General features: G+C 39.4%; 1 protein-coding gene across 2 annotated transcripts in view; it reads right to left on the bottom strand.

Annotated features, from left to right (window-relative positions):
- lrpap1 (low density lipoprotein receptor-related protein associated protein 1) overlaps window positions 1-17,574 on the bottom strand; it is a 108,674-nt gene that overhangs the window by 14,570 nt on the left and 76,530 nt on the right. The window contains exons 1-2 of one of the 2 annotated variants that reach the window (XM_033623978.2): window positions 10,558-10,847; window positions 3,896-4,040 (exon numbers count right to left, since the gene is read on the bottom strand). In XM_033623978.2, the coding sequence (XP_033479869.1) occupies window positions 3,896-4,040; window positions 10,558-10,719 (307 nt within the window). In that variant the 5' untranslated portion in view covers window positions 10,720-10,847. Of the gene's footprint in view, window positions 1-3,895; window positions 4,041-10,557; window positions 10,848-17,574 lie in introns of those variants that run through there. The other variant, XM_078166344.1, reaches the window with a different exon arrangement.

Here is a 17,574-nt window from a genome sequence, read left to right as displayed (position 1 = left end):
ACTTTATTTCTTGACACCGAGTGGGAGATATCCATGTGCTCTATTCCATGCTGCTCTTAACGTGTAAAATCTTTAAAGATGAGAGCGAGTCAAGAGGAAAATGCTCATTTACCCTCCCACTTGCTCACTTAACAGATCGACTTATTCAACCCAAACTCGGCAGGAAGCTGGAACAAACGAGGAGAACAAATGAAGAGATTTTAAATGCATCCAAAAACTGCCAGGACACAAACAGACTTTTCTCCATGACAGATACATTTTGATTTTGCCACGTTTTGAGATTTCTGTAACTAATTTGCTGGATATTTTCAGGTATATGCAAAAGAACCTGAGCAGCACGATATATTAACAGTGTCTTCCTCTCTCAACATTTCAGACAGCTACATAACAACACTAAGTGGACTTTGCTGTGAAGAATCTCTGCCCTCATTATTCTGCTCTAGTAAACTGTTATTACATCCGCTGAATCAGCACCATCTCAACCTGCTGGTAGCCCATCACTGTCACATATTAACAACAGATCCTTCATTAGGAGAGTGTCTGCGTGTAGGGGGGTAGTTTAAAATCCTCATAAACAGGATGGAGAGCTTGTCGACTATCTCTGCAGTACTGTAGGGCTCGTATACTTTATATTTTATGGGCTCAGTTGAGGCTTTTGACCAGAGTGCAATGAGTACAAGCAGTAAAATAAGCTTATGTTCCCTGATCAACCAATTTACAACAAGAAAGGTGTCAGGATATGTCTCTAGCATATCAAACTGAGTACAGAGGATGTGCTATGACAAGAAACATAAGGAGAAAAAGAAATGGTTTCTGAGCCCAATTAGAGGGACTCGAGGAGAAGGACTTGATTCAGTGGGGAGAAAGGGACTTGAGGTCCTCCTTTAAGATTTATATTTAGCTCCAGAGGAACAGAGTGATTCTGCTGCTCTGCCTTAAGCTGGAAGGTCAATGCACCACTGGGGAGTATGGAAGGAGAAGGGAAAATGTCCAGAGCGGATGGAGTGCTCCCCGAGGTGCTAAAGGGCGGAAAGTGTCCACCGGCTGCTCGTGGCAGAATGACAAACAGAGTGGTGTGTATGGCTGGGTCATTGCCAGCAGATAGTGAGGTGAAGATCCCCTCACATACTGATACACCAGCTCCACACTTGTGATTATGTTATCTTATAATTGCTAAAAATGTAAAGACATCTGAAGTGGTGGTGCTTGGTGCTGTTCCTGCTTCATTCCCATCACAGCATTTACAAAATGAGCTTTCAAAAGGATCACTAGGTGCAAAGGATTGTGGGGTGTTTCAGTCTCTAATGAGCTCCATATTCAAATCAATACATACTTTTTTTGCCTGTATTTCACATGTACACTCATGTCTTTCACATTGTTAATTGAGGTGCCAACACTGCATATATTGATTTGTGCATGCTTTTAGTGTGTAGTATGGACACACACCTACAGTCTTAAATTCAAAAGGAGATTTTGTCAAAAGATGCTGGCACCAGTCAAGCCTTGATGGGGATGTTACACAGATTATATTTCTTCTTGGCAGCGCCTGAATTAAACCAAAAAAGGTGCCAGTATCTTAATTCAGCAGTTACATGAAAAGAGCACTGCATGTGTCTTGGGTATATTTACATTTATGTGCATATTGGCGATATATCCCACTTTAAATGTTCAGGCCTACATCACATACATTATATATTTCCACAAGCTGTAAATAAATGTATATCTGGTTAATAAAACCTTTGTCAGTATTGATACAAATCAAACTGTACACAAATATAATATTGCATATATGCTACAACAAAACCAACTGTGTGCTCCCAAAGATTTTACTTCTCTGTGACTCCAGCATCCAGGTTTCTCCTTTCTGTTACACTTGTTTTTCACATTTAGCAAGTCATCTGCCTTGTAGAAATGGTCAATTTGGTCCTTTGTCCAGGAGCAGCCAGGTGCACAACGTTACTGCCGCCACAGTAGTTGGCTGCTGAGGGAGAAGGCTCAGTGTTGGTGCTGCAACTAGTGCTGACAGCCTCTGAATCATTTGCACCGCAACTAGCTACTAACGATGCAGCTACAACAGCAACAGCATTAAGAAAGGAACCGTGGCAGATGCTTAAGTATCTACCTGGTCCTCTGTTTTTTTTTACCCCCCATTCTTTTGGCTTTTTTTTTTTTTAAATCCATTTTAACGACATCCTTAGCACCGTTTTCTCAGCATTAAGCTAGCTATGTGTTTACAAAGGGACACAGTTACATGGGTGTTAAGGAGTGCATTAAGTACCTAGACTCACACACTTGGGAGGCGGTACGCACTTAGAAGCAAGAGTACTCAATGTAGACAAAAATTTGCCAGTACTCCATTTCAGGCACTGCTTCTATGCTGATGCAATGCCAAGTAACACATTACACACTGCTTTGACTATGTATAAACTCTGCCAAAGGGTAGACTTTAATACATTAACTATCACACCCAGAACTTTGTATTCCTTTATATGTGATCCCAAAAAGTTCAGGCATAATTTACCCTTTACTATGAAATGCCCGATGGCAACCATCAACTCTAAAAATATATGTGCTCTATTAGTACCTACAGTACCAGTCAAAAGTTTGGACGCCCTTTGCCATTTACTTGAATGGAAAAATGTGTCCAAACTTTTGACCCAGCTTTGACGAAGATAAAAGTCACCTCAACCTGCTGACTCAGTGGATCGCTGTAAACCTCCAGCTTCAAATGGCAACACCTAAGAGTTTCACATTTGACAGAATCTACGTCTTACCCTTTAATCTGTCAGGAAGGTGCTATTTGCCCACAGACACACTGAAGCCTCTGAATATGAGGTTATTAATGCTGCTTTTATAAGGGAGACATCAGCATCACTGACTATGTTTACATGCACACTAATATTCCACTATTATTCCCAATATGACAATATTCTGAAATTGATACAGGTCATGTGAACGACATATTGCATTTCAATATTCTGAAGTAGGCGTTTTTCCCAAGGTAGCATTTTTCGATTAAGATGTGGGTAGGCTAGTATTATTAGAGTTTTAGGAGCATTCTATGGGCATGTATACAGCTCATTTGGGATATGCTCACAATTGGGATTTTCACCGCAATTTGTGACACATGACCTCTTTCCTGTTTACGTTCAGCTCTGTGTTGTCATGGATACGTTTTACATAAACCATGGCTCGGGCAGAGATGCGTGCCCAAAAGTGAAGCTCACAAGTCTGCCACTGGTAGGAAACTTTAAAAAAAATCATTTTTGAATGCAAAGAAACAAAATGGCACAAGCAGCACCTGCTGTTTCAATTTTCCATATTTTGACATGATAAACATCATGTAAGGGAACGTTAATCGGTGTATGCACAGCTGGAATATTAGTGGGAGATTCAGTTTTTATTGGCCAAGTAAACAGCTTAGTAGAAATATCTTCTTATTTTGGAATAAGGGCAAAACACAAAATTTGTGCATGCAAATGTAGTCACTTCCTCATTTACAACACAGATTCTGATTACTAAAAAGTAGACTTGGCCAATGCTTTTTACTTTATTCAGTCCTGTAGTTATATGTAAAGCTCTGTAAAGTTTTGTTGGTGAAACAGACAAAAACAAGTGTCTAGAAAATCCTTAATGATACAATTTTCACTGTGGGAGCTGCTTAATATTTTATGCCATGTTTCCTATTCGGTACTAAAAGGTTTCTGTAAACATAATTCGAGCCAATGTTCCAATTACAGTTATTTGTCAAAATCATAACATTTCAGTACAGAGCAACATCGCCAAGGTCGGTCACTGAATATTTAGGACAAGCTGACTCTACAGTGAATTCAGAGCAACATGAGGACATATTTAAACCTATCCCTGACTGCACCAGCGGACAAAGCTGTCTCACCATTAAAGTTACGCCGCAGTTGGGCTTCTTTCTCCCCGTTTTCATCCAGTCCCTCCACCTTCATCTTCTTCCACTGCAGCTCATCTTTCTCTTGGATCTTCAGGTCACTGTGCAGTTCAGCCTGTCGCACAGGGGACAGCTGCATCTATCAAAACCAAAATAAGAGACAACAGAGCTTTAGTTAGATAAAAGGAGGGGGAAACTTTGAGGACAGACAAGGGTGAGGAGTGAGGAGTGAGGACAACCAGGCAGCAAAGGGAGACTGAAACTATGACACAGCAAACACACTGTATAGCACCGGCAAATTATGTTTTTGGAAGAACTGTTTCTATAAAGGTGGAGCTGAAAACATGCTATACAACTCAAAGCCCAGCTCTAATCCCCACTTGACCATGATGGCAGATTTCAAGATCAGAGTCTGCAGTGGTCTGAAAATAAGGCAGGTCACCACAGTCAGCTCTGATTGAGCAGTAGCGCTGGGCTTTGGTACTCAATACCTTTAAAGGTATCGACTGCTATAACCTCAAACCAAATATCAAAACTTCTCCAGTTTAACAACACCTGCATTCAATCCTTTTGTACCCAGATCTAAAAAAAGGACTATTTGTATGGTTTTGCTCACAGCCAATCACCACAAGCCTTTTTCAATTTACAGGACATGTGACTGGCCCATTTTCACAACAACTACAACCCATACAATCTGTGATGTGGTGAAGTCAGGCGCAGTGTATTTGATGGATTTGGCAGTTTAGCCTACCAAGATGTCACCAAAACATTTTAAAGTATGGTTATGCTACAGGCCTGTGGCATTTTATGCAATTGAGTGCTTTCATTTCCATGATGGGTATCGAATGAAATAAAACAAAAAGAGGTATCAAATAGGCTGAGCAATATATCAGTATTATATCTATGATAGTAGATATCATCTAAGGATTCAAATGGTATAGGTGTAACTTCATAAGTGTGGTGGTATTGGTACTGGTATCGTATTTTTTTGTATGATTACCAGCCCTGCTGAGCAACAACTTCAAAAACACCATTACAGTATGTCTTCAGGTATCAGACGCCAACTTTAATGTTTTAAAGACCTATATAAAGATGAATTTTTAAACAAATTTAAGACTTTTTTGGACAATATTTAACTCATCAAAGAAATGCAGGTAGGTATAAAAGGTAGTATATATGTGGTCTCATGCAGAGGTAGATTTATGTAGGAATATGGTTATTAAAGTGAAGTAGGTTCTAGGTGCTGGGTGAAATAATGTGAAGAGACGATTTAAAGATTTGTAAGATCAGATTTGTGGACTTTGACACAGAAGAGCCGGTCTCATTTTGACAAAGAGAACATAAAAGATAGATAAATTCAATCAAATCAAATGTTTGGCAACTAAGACCTCACAAATTCAAGTTTAAGACTATTGAATGACTTGTTAGGTCTAACAGTTACACAACTGAATTTAAAGGGAAATTTTGGTTTATTTCAACCTGTCTCCTATCGTCCTAAATTTGTTTCAAGTGACTAGTGACATAAAAATAATAGTTAGCATGTTAGCCGTTAGCCTAGATACAGCCGGGGCGCATAGTAGCGTCAGACCTGTTTAAATGTAAGTGAACGGGCAACCTTCAAGTGCAAAGTTAGTCCACTTAACAAGCTTTTTTTCCACAAAGACCGCCTCATATCGTTAGGATAAATGTCAGAGAACATATAGAAAACGACATGTAAACGTGTTGTCTTACCTTACCGGTGTGGTGCCATGTTTGTTTACCATTTAGCTCTGCTTTCCAAAGCGCGGCCGAAATATATCTCGCGAGCTCTAGATAAAGCCCAGCTGGATACTACTTCAGGTGGAGGTGTCTCGTCCTCGGTCACATCCAGACCTTGAAAATAAGGCTGCAACCGGTCTCATTCCTTGCAACAGAGGCAAGCAGCGATCTCATACCGTGCCTGAAATCTTGTGAGAACAAGCAGCAACTGGAAGGCAGAACCGGACAGTAGCCTGAAAAGTTCATTCATTTATTTTATGAAAGATTTATAGAATAATGGCTGACTTTTTGCCAGACTTCGACTTTGTGGAGGAGGAATTTGATTTTGCAGAGTTTGATGGCCGCCCTTATTTATTTGAGCCAGAATACACTGACGAAGAGCTTCGTGAAATTGAAGAACGGAGGAGGAGAGAGAGAGCCGCAACAGGTAGAGGACGAGAGAGGAGGAATGGCTGCTGCAAGGCTGCGTAGCTCTGGAGATTGGTGGTGTACCTGTGAATACTGTGCCCCAGTGCCCACAGAAGAGGAATGCCTCTGTTGCAAGGAATGGGACCGGTTGCAGCCTTATTTTCAAGGTCTGGATGTGACCGAGGACGAGACACCTCCACCTGGAGTAGTATCCAGCTGGGCTTTATCTAGAGCTCGCGAGATATATTTTGGCCGCGCTTTGGAAAGCAGAGCTAAATGGTAAACAAACATGGCAGCACACCGGTAAGGTAAGACAACACGTTTACATGTCGTTTTCTATATGTTCTCTGACATTTATCCTAACGATATGAGGCGGTCTTTGTGGAAAAAAAGCTTGTTTAGTGAACTAACTTTGCACTTGAAGGTTGCCCGTTCACTTACGTTTTAACAGGTCTGACGCTACTACGCGCTGTATCTAGGCTAACGGCTAACATGCTAACTATTATTTTTATGTCACTAGTCACTTGAAACAAATTTAGGACGATAGGAGACAGGTTGAAATAAACCAAAATTTCCCTTTAAGACTTTAAAAAGATCTGCAAACACCCTGCCACTCTGACAAAGACATCCGAACACATTTGGTGAATGAAGCTGACATACTGGAGAAGAGTTGTACAACTTCATTAAATTAGACGGACTACCATTGATGCTCAACCTGGTCTGCACCTCACTGTGTGTGTGTGTTCTCAAAGGGAGAAACTAGTCTGACCACTCCCTCTCTGATTAAAGCACCTGTGCGGAACTTTTTACCATTTATAAAACTGTCCCTAGCTCGTATCACCCCCCCCCCCCTTGAAGATCCACATATTTATTTGAACCCAACAGCGACAAAAAAGCCTTTCTCTATATGGCTATTTAGCGTAGCCTCGCTCGGGTCGGACACACAGCGGAAATCAGCAAACTAGAATACAGCACCTGAGGCGGAAGTGATTCTGCTCGCCCGCAGCGATTAAACCACAGAAGAAGGAGCCGTGTTTACAGTGTTCTTCGAGTAAGCAGTACGCAACGGGCATTGCTGAACACATAACACCTAACAGTTTTATCAGAGATGTATCTATGAGGACTTGGTTGTACTTTTGATGTCATGGCGGATAACGAAGGAGCATCATCTAAAATTATCTGTGACTGTGACAATGAACACAAATATACAGCAGGCAGTTGTCCTCAGTTTATAAGAAATTCAGAGCTACACCAGAACATTTATGAACGGGCCTTACTTTACTACTAATTTGTGTGTAACGTTAGCATGTTAGCATGTTTCCACTTATTACTTGGACTGACCTAACATTAGTAGCGTTAGCTTTGCAAGTGAAGGCTGCAGGTAACAGCTTTGCTGTGTTAGGATTATGTTATGTCTTCACTGTGTATCTTCACATAAAAGAATACTCCGACGATTTGGGAGTTATGCCCTTTCTCTATCATTTTCATATTGAGACAACATGATCGATATCTTTTTTGTGTCTGTACGTCCAGTGGCTGGGTCTCAGCGGTTAGCATTGCGCTTATAGGGGGTCAGTACGTCCTGCGCTGTGATCCGCGGAGGGATACACCGGTGAGCAGGCACAGACGTAGCTTGTAAACAAAACTCAGCTGTTTATTTAGCCTAGCGATATCTCCGGAATATAGTAGCTGCAATGGACAACTTTGAACGCGATTTTGAAGAGTTTCTTGTAGTGGACACAGATCCAGAGCCATACCTGTTTGAGCCGGAGTACACAGATGAGGAACTCCATGTGTTGGATGCTGAGCGGGCAAGAAGAGAGGCTGAATCCTCCGCTCCCATTTTGCTGCACAGAATGGGATTCGGTGCTACCATTGTTGGGGAGATATATCATCAGGAGGAAAACCGCCGCAGAGAGTACATCACAAGGAGTGAAAACTTTGCAGCAATCACCAATCCTGGCGTGATTGAAATTTTTTTTCATGTTCCTAAGATGAACTGGAAAAAACGTCCAGGCCTGCAGGAGCTGATGGACAGCTTTCAGTCAAGTGAGTAATATCGTCCGTGTTGTGTCTTTGTTTGCTTTTACCGAGTGACCTAGCGTACCTGTCCCAGAGCCAGCTGCAGCAGTTGCTCATCAGTGTAACCCTCCGCGCAAGATGTACTGACCCCCTATAAGCGCCATGCTAACCGCTGAGACCCAGCCACTGTGCATATGAAAATGATAGAGAAAGGGCATAACTCCCAAATCGAGTATTCTTTTCACATAATAATGCAGACTCAGCAGATGACTTGTTAACTGTTTATTTCTCCTTACACCGAACGTACACGGCTGCTTCTCATTGTTTCCAGTAGCACAACAACGGTTACTACATTACCCAGAATAACTTGAGGCTCACACTACTACGGTAGCCTTAGTAGCTCAAAATACACAACAGATTAGATCAGAACAGAAACACGACAGGAGAATTTACTGAATAATTTTGCTGTTTCAACTAATTACTTGGGCTGACCTGACGTTAGTTAATCCTCTGGCTCTCCAAAACAAATGCATGCGGTAATTGCCGGTTGCAGTCGAGATTTTACGACACCAGGCTGTGGGTGTCATACCGCTTCGACCAAAGGTGCGCTATAATCAACGAAAACGAAAAGTTCCGCACAGCTGCTTTAACTTATGTACTGTTTCTTTTTGCATGTGGTTGTAATTATTATAACTTCAGTTAGAATACTACACTGTTGGCCACTGAGAACTGTAGGAGCGACATGGTAAATAACTCACTAGTTCAAGGGCTGTAAATGTGTAAACCGTGGTTACTTAGACAGAAACAAACACACACACACACACACACACACACACACACACACACACAACCAAACACTAGTAACGATTAGTATCAACCACTGATTCATCATTACACATAGCTTCCGAGTATTAACAACAGCTTCAATGCTTAGTGTCCACAGTATTAATACAGTAGTACCAGCCGTGCGTTCTTGCTCTCTCTTATTATTAAAGTTTACTACAGTCATTCTGCTGTTCTCTGCTACTAACAAGAATTGGAAATTAACATTTTTGTCCACATGCCACTGTGACTGTGGATGTCATCATAGACCCTTTTCCACTGCAGATATTTTGACCTGTCAAAGTAATAAAGCACAGGAATGATGGCTGCATTCACCTTAGGAGAGGCCTTAGTATTGTAAACACTGGGTGTTTCTCAAAGTCAAGGAAGGATCTTTGAATGGCTGAACTTGACGGATGCTTCATCATCAAATTCTGCCGAAGGACTTTTCCAATGTCAAGTATGCTTCAAATTCTACCAAGGACAGAGTCCCTCATTCAGAGAATTTTAAAGGATGCATGTGTGTATCCTCAGCAGGTAAAGTAACCACTATTCTTTGTGGTCATTTATTTGGATTGATATCTCCCCCAGTTTATATCATAGAATTATTAAAAAAAAAAATACTGATAGAAACCTAATAATTTACGGTTTCCAATGTGTCCACTGCCAAATAATGAGATTTTAAAAATACTGTGATTAAGATAAAACAAAAGTTTTTAAATTAATCATTTACAAGAGTGACAGAAAAGTTTCATTTGGCCTACCTGTTTGTTTTTTTAAGTACAATCCAGAAATATATTCTCCCCAAAGGTCATGTGACTCTGACAATACTGCTTACATTCGTTCAAATTGTACAACAACATAGAAGAGTGCCAAATCATCACAGTACCCTGAAACCCCCTCAGTCTGCTGAGGATTAATGACGCACACCTGGGGACACTCGTTAGCCTGTTCAAATGTGTGTTCACCAAATGCTGGGAGGGACTCTTGCCTTGCCTCTGTAGGATCCATCCTTGGAAGGATCCTTGACTTTGAGAAACACCAGCTGACTCACTAAATAGCTGACTGGAAGTGAGCCTTCGTTAGTGTCATCAGTTTCACCTGTGCTTTTCACACAATGACCACTCTAAATGTTTGCTGTGAAAAAAGCCTACAACTGTGGTAAAGTCGTGTTATATCGATCTCTTAATAAAAAAATAATTGTATGCCCTCAGTGTCATTTTTTATCCTTTGGAATCAAAAATGGCGTCGAATATTGATATATTTTAAAGGTATTGTATCAAAGTTAGAAAGTCCAGTATCATGACCACACACACACACTTACACTTTCCCAACAGCCCTCCATTAGGCTGCCATGGCTGTAAACCCCTCACGCCCATCACAATGCCCCTTTAACCACTTGCACGGGTGCACAGGTGTGCATCATCTCCTGCTTATCTAATTAAACCGTTACTGAATATTTCAACTGTACTGACAAAACTACAGCAACGTAGCTGCTGTATGGACAATGTAATGTTAACGTTAGCTAACTTTACCTTCTTCATTTTAAAGACCGACAAGCTAACATTAATTGTATTATATGGTCTTGGTGTTAGCTACAGCTTCCCGTTAGCAGTACAGGTAACGGTTTGTCTCACTGTACGTACCCTTTTAGCCTTCTCCCACACCTGGTTCAGCTTAGCTATCCTGAACTCCACCGTCTGCTCATCACCGCCGCTCGGCTTGGGCTCGTTTACTTCACGGGAGTATTTCCCGGCCATTACACCCACAGAGAAACACAGGGCCACGACTAAACACTGCAGCTTCATTTTGAAAATAACTATACACAACCAACGGCAGAACAACTCTAGCTAGGCTAAAAAAACTAGCCGGACAACACTACAAATGCTCCCGTTGTTGTGGCTCGCTGGAGTACCAACGGTCATGTGCTCAAAAGGGGAGGGTACTTCCTCAATAGGTGCATTCTGGGATGTGTAGTTTCGTGTCCAAGCTCTTCGTTATCAGTAGAACGTATACGACGTTTCTTTTAACTACAATTCCTGAAATGCCACTCTGCGTGGTTACCAAGCAACGAAGGAGAACACTGAGCAAATAGAAAGCTTCCACGAGTTTTATGACTGGATGCTGCTCACATTAGTATGTACGTTACAAAAATGAGATGGACTGTTATTCAGCAGGTGTTTCCTGGAGTTTTCAATGGGAAGTCTAGGTTTGTAATAACAGACACATAAAAAAGAGGTAACTCACTTTGAAAATACACCCAGGTAAACTTCTTTTTGATTTCCTTTTTTACCTGAAAGCAGTGGAGGTTATAACAAATACTGTGTTCCTAACAAAGTAAGCCCACATTAAGATATTCTTGAATCTCTCAGTCAGCAAAATTGTAATTAAACTGATGGTAGGCAGTTTTTTCTTTTTAATTTTATTTGTGATGCTTAAAAATCAACTAAATTGTTGGTCTTTTTTCTTATAAAAAAAAAAAGCATGTCTTTTTATAAAGAATATTTAGAGTATTACTTCTATATGTTATTCCTTAAAAAACAACAACAACAACAACAAACAAACAAACAAAAAAAAACCAATAAAAATAAAAATCTCAAAGTAAAATAAAACGTTCTAAATCTGACCAAACAACACTGGAAATTACAAAATTAATTAAAAAAAGGTCTGAATCTGAAAACAAAGTCTGCAACTGAAAATATCATTTAATATATATAACTATATATGTGAAAATTAAAACAAATAATTCATTCAAAGGATTTTCAGAACAGAATCAAAATTATATTTAACCCATTTTCCTTCACTTACTTTTCATTTAAATACATTGTTGTATTTTTCAAAGTTCAAAATCAAAGTTTCAGATTTTTTTTTTAAATTATCAAAACGTTCACTATGCTTTATTTATTTATATGATTAATCTTATGTTTTTGTAAAAAAAAATAAAAAATAAAATACACAGTGATATATACATATTTTAACAAAGGAGACAACTTATGTAATATTGTATTGAAATTATATTTATTCTATGGCAGGCATCATTATTTTGTTTCCTCTGTTGTTGTTTTGTCTGTGTCTAATTAAGATAAGATTGAATGTCCCGTGGACAAGTGTAAACCATTCGTTTTCATTTGTTTATTTTCTATATAAATTTGAATTCACACTTGACTACTTTACTAAACACAATTAAAAACAAAGGTCATTGATCATAGAGCTTTGTTAAACTAATTACTGACTCCATACTATCAGGGTACCATATGTATGGATTTGATATTTTATGTATTCACATTACTAGATCTGTATCAGTTGCACCATCCATATTGTTCTAATAATGTCTACGTCCTCCCTCACTGGACCAGAGTTAAAAGAAGACACACACACACACACACACACACACACACACACACACACACACACACACACACACACTATGATTTAGCGATGTTGATATTGTTCATCTCATATTCATGTCGGTTGAGCTAATTGAATTTAGTGGGAGACAGAATGAGAGCAAGCTTTTTTTTCTATTATTGATCTGCGCTGATCTCCTTGATAGAATTCTTTATGCAGCATTCATGCCAATGCACCGCAATAACCAAACTGAATTCAGTTAAACTATATTAAACTGGGAGGAGGGGAGGCAAAAGTAAGACAGACGGACAATCAGACAGAAAGACGTTATATTGTACTCCCTCGCCTTAATAATATTGTTTGAGAACTTCAACGTCGATAAATCTCATTCAGCTGAAAGCGAATTGAATTGAAGTGAGAGAGAGACGGAGAGGATGAATATTGGGCTGGTGCCATGCAGCAATTCACATCTGCTCAACAAAAGACCAAAACAAATCAGAGCAGTTTCAAAACAGAAAAGAGTCACAAAAAATGTTGCATTATTTACCTGTCAGTAAAAATCCAATTATAACTTCTATTAAAAAAGGATGTGAAAATTACATTGTTTTTAGACCAGCAATCAAAAGTCAATTTGATCAGCAGGAAATGAATGGATTTTTATTCGGATACGATGACATTTAGAGACACAGATATAAATAACCCAGGTGTATTATATTCTATAAATGTAGTGCTGTATTATTTTACCTCATAATTCAAAAACAAACTTTGCTGTGAGACTTAACAAGATGAGTTAGCTGTGTTATCTCTGTCACCTGGTTATTTTTATTGTCTGATACGCTGTAACTCCAATATTACCAGATTAACAAATGTCACAGGGCCTGGCAGGTAGTTATATTTTCCCAAGTCAAAGAACTGTAACACATTTGTACTAAATGTCATTCCTTAGAGACTGAGGGAGCCTTGTATTCTATTACCTGACCAAGACGCATTTGTTCAGTCGTCCAGATTTCCAGGCTTGTGGAGATGTGATAAGAAGTGCTTATCAGCTCGGATTATAAAGGGTCACACTGACAAGATGTAGGTGTCTGGCCACTTCCTGTGTTGTTACTTTCCCTGTCAGGGTTCATTGGTTTTAAACATTTGTATCTTATCATTACACTGACGTTTATGGTACAAACTCTGAAGTCAGAAAACTACTTCAGATGTAAATACTCCCTCATCTAGTGTGACTTCTAATGATTGCTACAGCAGAATAATCTTGCAGTATTTGGATCAACAAAATAAGAGAAATTAAAGCAGGGATTAAGAGACCTCCTTGTGTGCTCACTGAATGGTGACTTTTAAATATTGCTCTGCTTAGATACGTTTGGTTTAATCCAAAACTTTAATGCTGATACTAAAATTTATCTTATGAGATCAAAAGACAGGCAGAAAATTAATGAGTACCAGTGGCTGAAAGTCCATATATTGAAGTACTGAACTTAAAACTAGATTTGGTATCTTTTTTGGAAAATAAATTTGTGCCAGGGGCGTAAATATAGACAGAGCAGGCATTGTGATTGCACTGGGGCCCCTGGGGTGGAGGGGTCCATAGAGAGTGGGCCCTTGCAAGTTATTCAGATTGCCACCTTGAATATAAACCTGTGTCCAAAGATAAATGATAAAAAAAGGATATTGTTAATTTAAAAATGGTGCCATTTGCTGTAGACTGCTCAAAAAGGCAAACCCATCTGAGTCATTGTTTCTGATGCTGATGTTGTCAAATGTCAAGTCTCTGTTGACTATGTCTCTAGTCAAGACAATACATGCACAACAGGGTGCACTGGGGCTCGTCGTAACTTTCTTACGCCACTGCTTTTTGTCATATTTGCTGAAACTGCCACTATAATCTGAAAGAAGTACATGAAACAGATTATATGTGAAAATAATCAATCAATCATGTCCCTCTTTTTCTTCCTATTGCTTTGAATAATATTTCTATAGAATCTACCACAGCGCACCAAAAACAACAAACCAGAGCAGAGGAGTCTCTAACGCAGCTGTCAGTCATGTCAATCACCGCTTGTGTGCGGTTGAACTGTCAAATCAAGCAGCACTGATCAAATTTGAATCCATAGTCACTCATGCTGGTCATGCTATTAGACGTGCTACAAGACAACAGAGTCATCAGAAGAGTATGGTGTTTTTCACGGATTATCTGTCTCATTTAGCACTGTGTGAATATAGTGACAGTTTCAGTAAATATGGCAAAAGTTGTTTTTTTTTTGTCAAAGTTACCACATGTAGCTGTAACCTAAGGTATTTGAGGTATTTGTATTTTTCTTGAGAATTTGCATTTTCTGCTACTTAAAAGATTGAGGTTAATAAGGCAAAATGTAATCAACCAATAAAGGATGATGTATTATTATGCTTACATAAGATAAGACATTATTGATAAAATAAATAAATAAATAAATAAGGTAGTGGAAAAGATTCAAAATGACCACCAGGAGACACACCAGAGAGACTGAAATGATAAAAAAGGACACAGTTATCTCAAAGAAACACATATGATTAAAAAGAGATGCAAAACTACCACAAGGAGACAAAAAAATACCACAAATAAAATTGCCACAGAGACAGAAACCCACATAATGACTACAAAGACATGCAAAAAACAAACTGGCTTTGCACCACAACGTCTGTGTCTTGCCTCTGTGTGGGAGAGGTGGTGGGGCCTTTTGCATATCTGTGCCCACAGGCCCATTCTCTTATTATCCACCCATGAATATAAGTCCCACCCTGACTTCCTAAAGAAGAAGCAGCACTTTGATCAGATATCACAGGTGGTGTTCATTTACATATAAGGAAGCACCACAAATGGGACAACTTAGAGTATGAAACTCCCTTGATCCTTTTCCAGCTCCTACTGTATAACTTCCTTCTTTCTATTTCATCCTTTGTTGTTGTTACATCTCCATTTACTGCACCTCCACATAACACACAGCTTTTTTCTTTAACGAGCAAAACGGTCTGTCAGAGATCCGCGATTGTGAGAGCCACACTTAATGAATGTGTCTGCCTATGACAAGAGCAGGCTGGCTAGAACTGAAAAGGTTAACAGTGACTTCAAAGGCGCCGATATTTTATCAGGAAACAATTGAAACTGTCATGTCTGTCTGAGCGTCTGACACACCTGCAGCATTTCTGTGCACATGCGTGCACACAAACATCAACTCATGCAGAATGAATGAACAATTTCCAAATGGGAGTGAGGGACCTCATAAATATATGGAGAAAGATTAAAAAATACTTGCCTCTGTAATTCTTTTTCTTTCTTGTCATTCAGTTGACATTTTAACTTGCATCACTGATCTGCATCATTACGTGACAAATAAATAATTGGAATTCATTGCATTCAAATGATACCCCCGAAATAAGGATGTGCTATCCTTTGACAGCTACTACAACAAAGACAAAATCCCTTTTAACAAAAGATCTAAGTGATTTGTTTCTGGAGAACATTGCTGCCTCTGTCTCATTCCAGATATCCCTGCACTTCCCTGGATTACTTGACATATTTGTACATGAAATCAATGGGATTCAGTAGTGATGTCATAGATCAAAAAGGGATAAAATAGAGAGCGAGCAGTGGGTGTTGGTCTGGTTGTGATTGGGGGTGAGCCTGCACATATATGTGTCTGTAAGCGAAAGCCTCCAGAGTGGGAAGTCAAGAAGTAGAGAGAGATATTAGGCCAGTGGGAGACTGCAGCACAGCAAACAGCTCACAGTACCATGACTGTTACATAAACTATGTTTGATGACAGCATCATTTTGTCTCCCTTTGGCTTCCATTAGGTGGAAAGAGATAAATCGACTGAGGTGGAGTATGAGAGCAGCAAGACGAAGAACAAAGGCGGAGGTACAGAAAGCGAGAAAGTGCAAAGGGAAGAAAGCAATAAGGAAAAAGAAATGAAGAAACACAGAGACTGAGGTAGCAGGTGTTTTGTCAGCAGGTTGTGTTATCCTGTGGGTGTTAGGGAGAGTCATAATAAAATAAAGGATATATTCAATCACTGACCATGAACAAACACAGTCATTAAGACCAAGTGATTGCAATAAACAGGCTTCGATCATCGTATTACCTGTGCTAATTTAACTGCAGGGAACAACAGGAGCAGACATCACATTAGCTTAAAGTCTAACTCGGCTCAAATAAGCTCCTCGCTAATAAAACTTTCAGCATTTCAAAAATCTTCTAAGAGCTTTTTCATTTTTCTTCCAACAGTGCTGAGGATTGTTTCAGACATGTTACTCCAACAGCAGTTTTCCTACATTTTGCAGCAGCTTGGTGGTGGAGCAAAAGAGCAAGAATGAATATTTAATGACTGTAGATATACCAAAATATTTGCTGATAAAGGAAAAGAAGACACATTCTTTCGCCTTGCCATTTATTTTAAATGATATTTTCATTTTTAATTGTCAGCTTGCACAAACATGATGAGCCCCTTGATGTCTGAGCTACAATTGCAAGAGTTTAATGTTCTTTTCTTAATTTAATATTTTGTAATAAAGACATACATTGGGTTCTTTGGCTTTATTTAGATCCAGGGGGCAGATTGTTGGTGTGTAGAAGGGATGGATATTATGCTTTTAATACAAAACTAGACAAGTGCATCCAACAGAGTGCAGATCTTCACCAGGCAGCCGCCTGGACTGATCATGGCCACTCTAGACAATTTTTGTAATTTCAGCAGACATGCCACAGCAGGTTTGCAGAAATGTTCTAGAAACTAATAAAAATAAACACTTTGTCTTTCTTTGACACAACCATGGCGCATTACACAAAGCAGATCGAGTTTCCTGCAAACAGGTACTGTATATGAAATATAGATACAATATAATTATGAAGATTTAATGTATTTCTAATGACTAAAACACAGCCAGAAATCTTTGATCCATGTATTCATAGCTCAGGGGTGTCCAAACTTTTTTGAATGAGGGCCAATTAAAACAATGTGAAAATACCCGGGGGCCAACTGATTCTCGCATCAAATGGGTTTTAAAAAAAAAGTGAGACAAATGCACCATTTTTATCTTTTAATGAACTATTACTACGTGATGTCTGTCTACAAACTGTATGATAGTCCTGTCATTGTGAGGTGAAGGTGAAGTGATCTTGCTCGATTAACCATTATTGTGTAAAGGTCCACATATGGTGTATTTTGAAAGTCAAGCTGAGGGCCAATTAAAATTGGTCTGTGGGCCACAACTGGCCCCCGGGCCAGACTTTGGACATGCCTGTCATAGCTGGACTTTGAACAGTGTTAACTTTG

The sequence above is a fragment of the Epinephelus lanceolatus genome, chromosome 3, assembly GCF_041903045.1.
Source record: "Epinephelus lanceolatus isolate andai-2023 chromosome 3, ASM4190304v1, whole genome shotgun sequence".
NCBI lineage: Eukaryota > Metazoa > Chordata > Actinopteri > Perciformes > Serranidae > Epinephelus > Epinephelus lanceolatus.
Note: the sequence above shows the minus strand (reverse complement) of the source record. Positions and strands in the feature narration are given on the sequence as shown.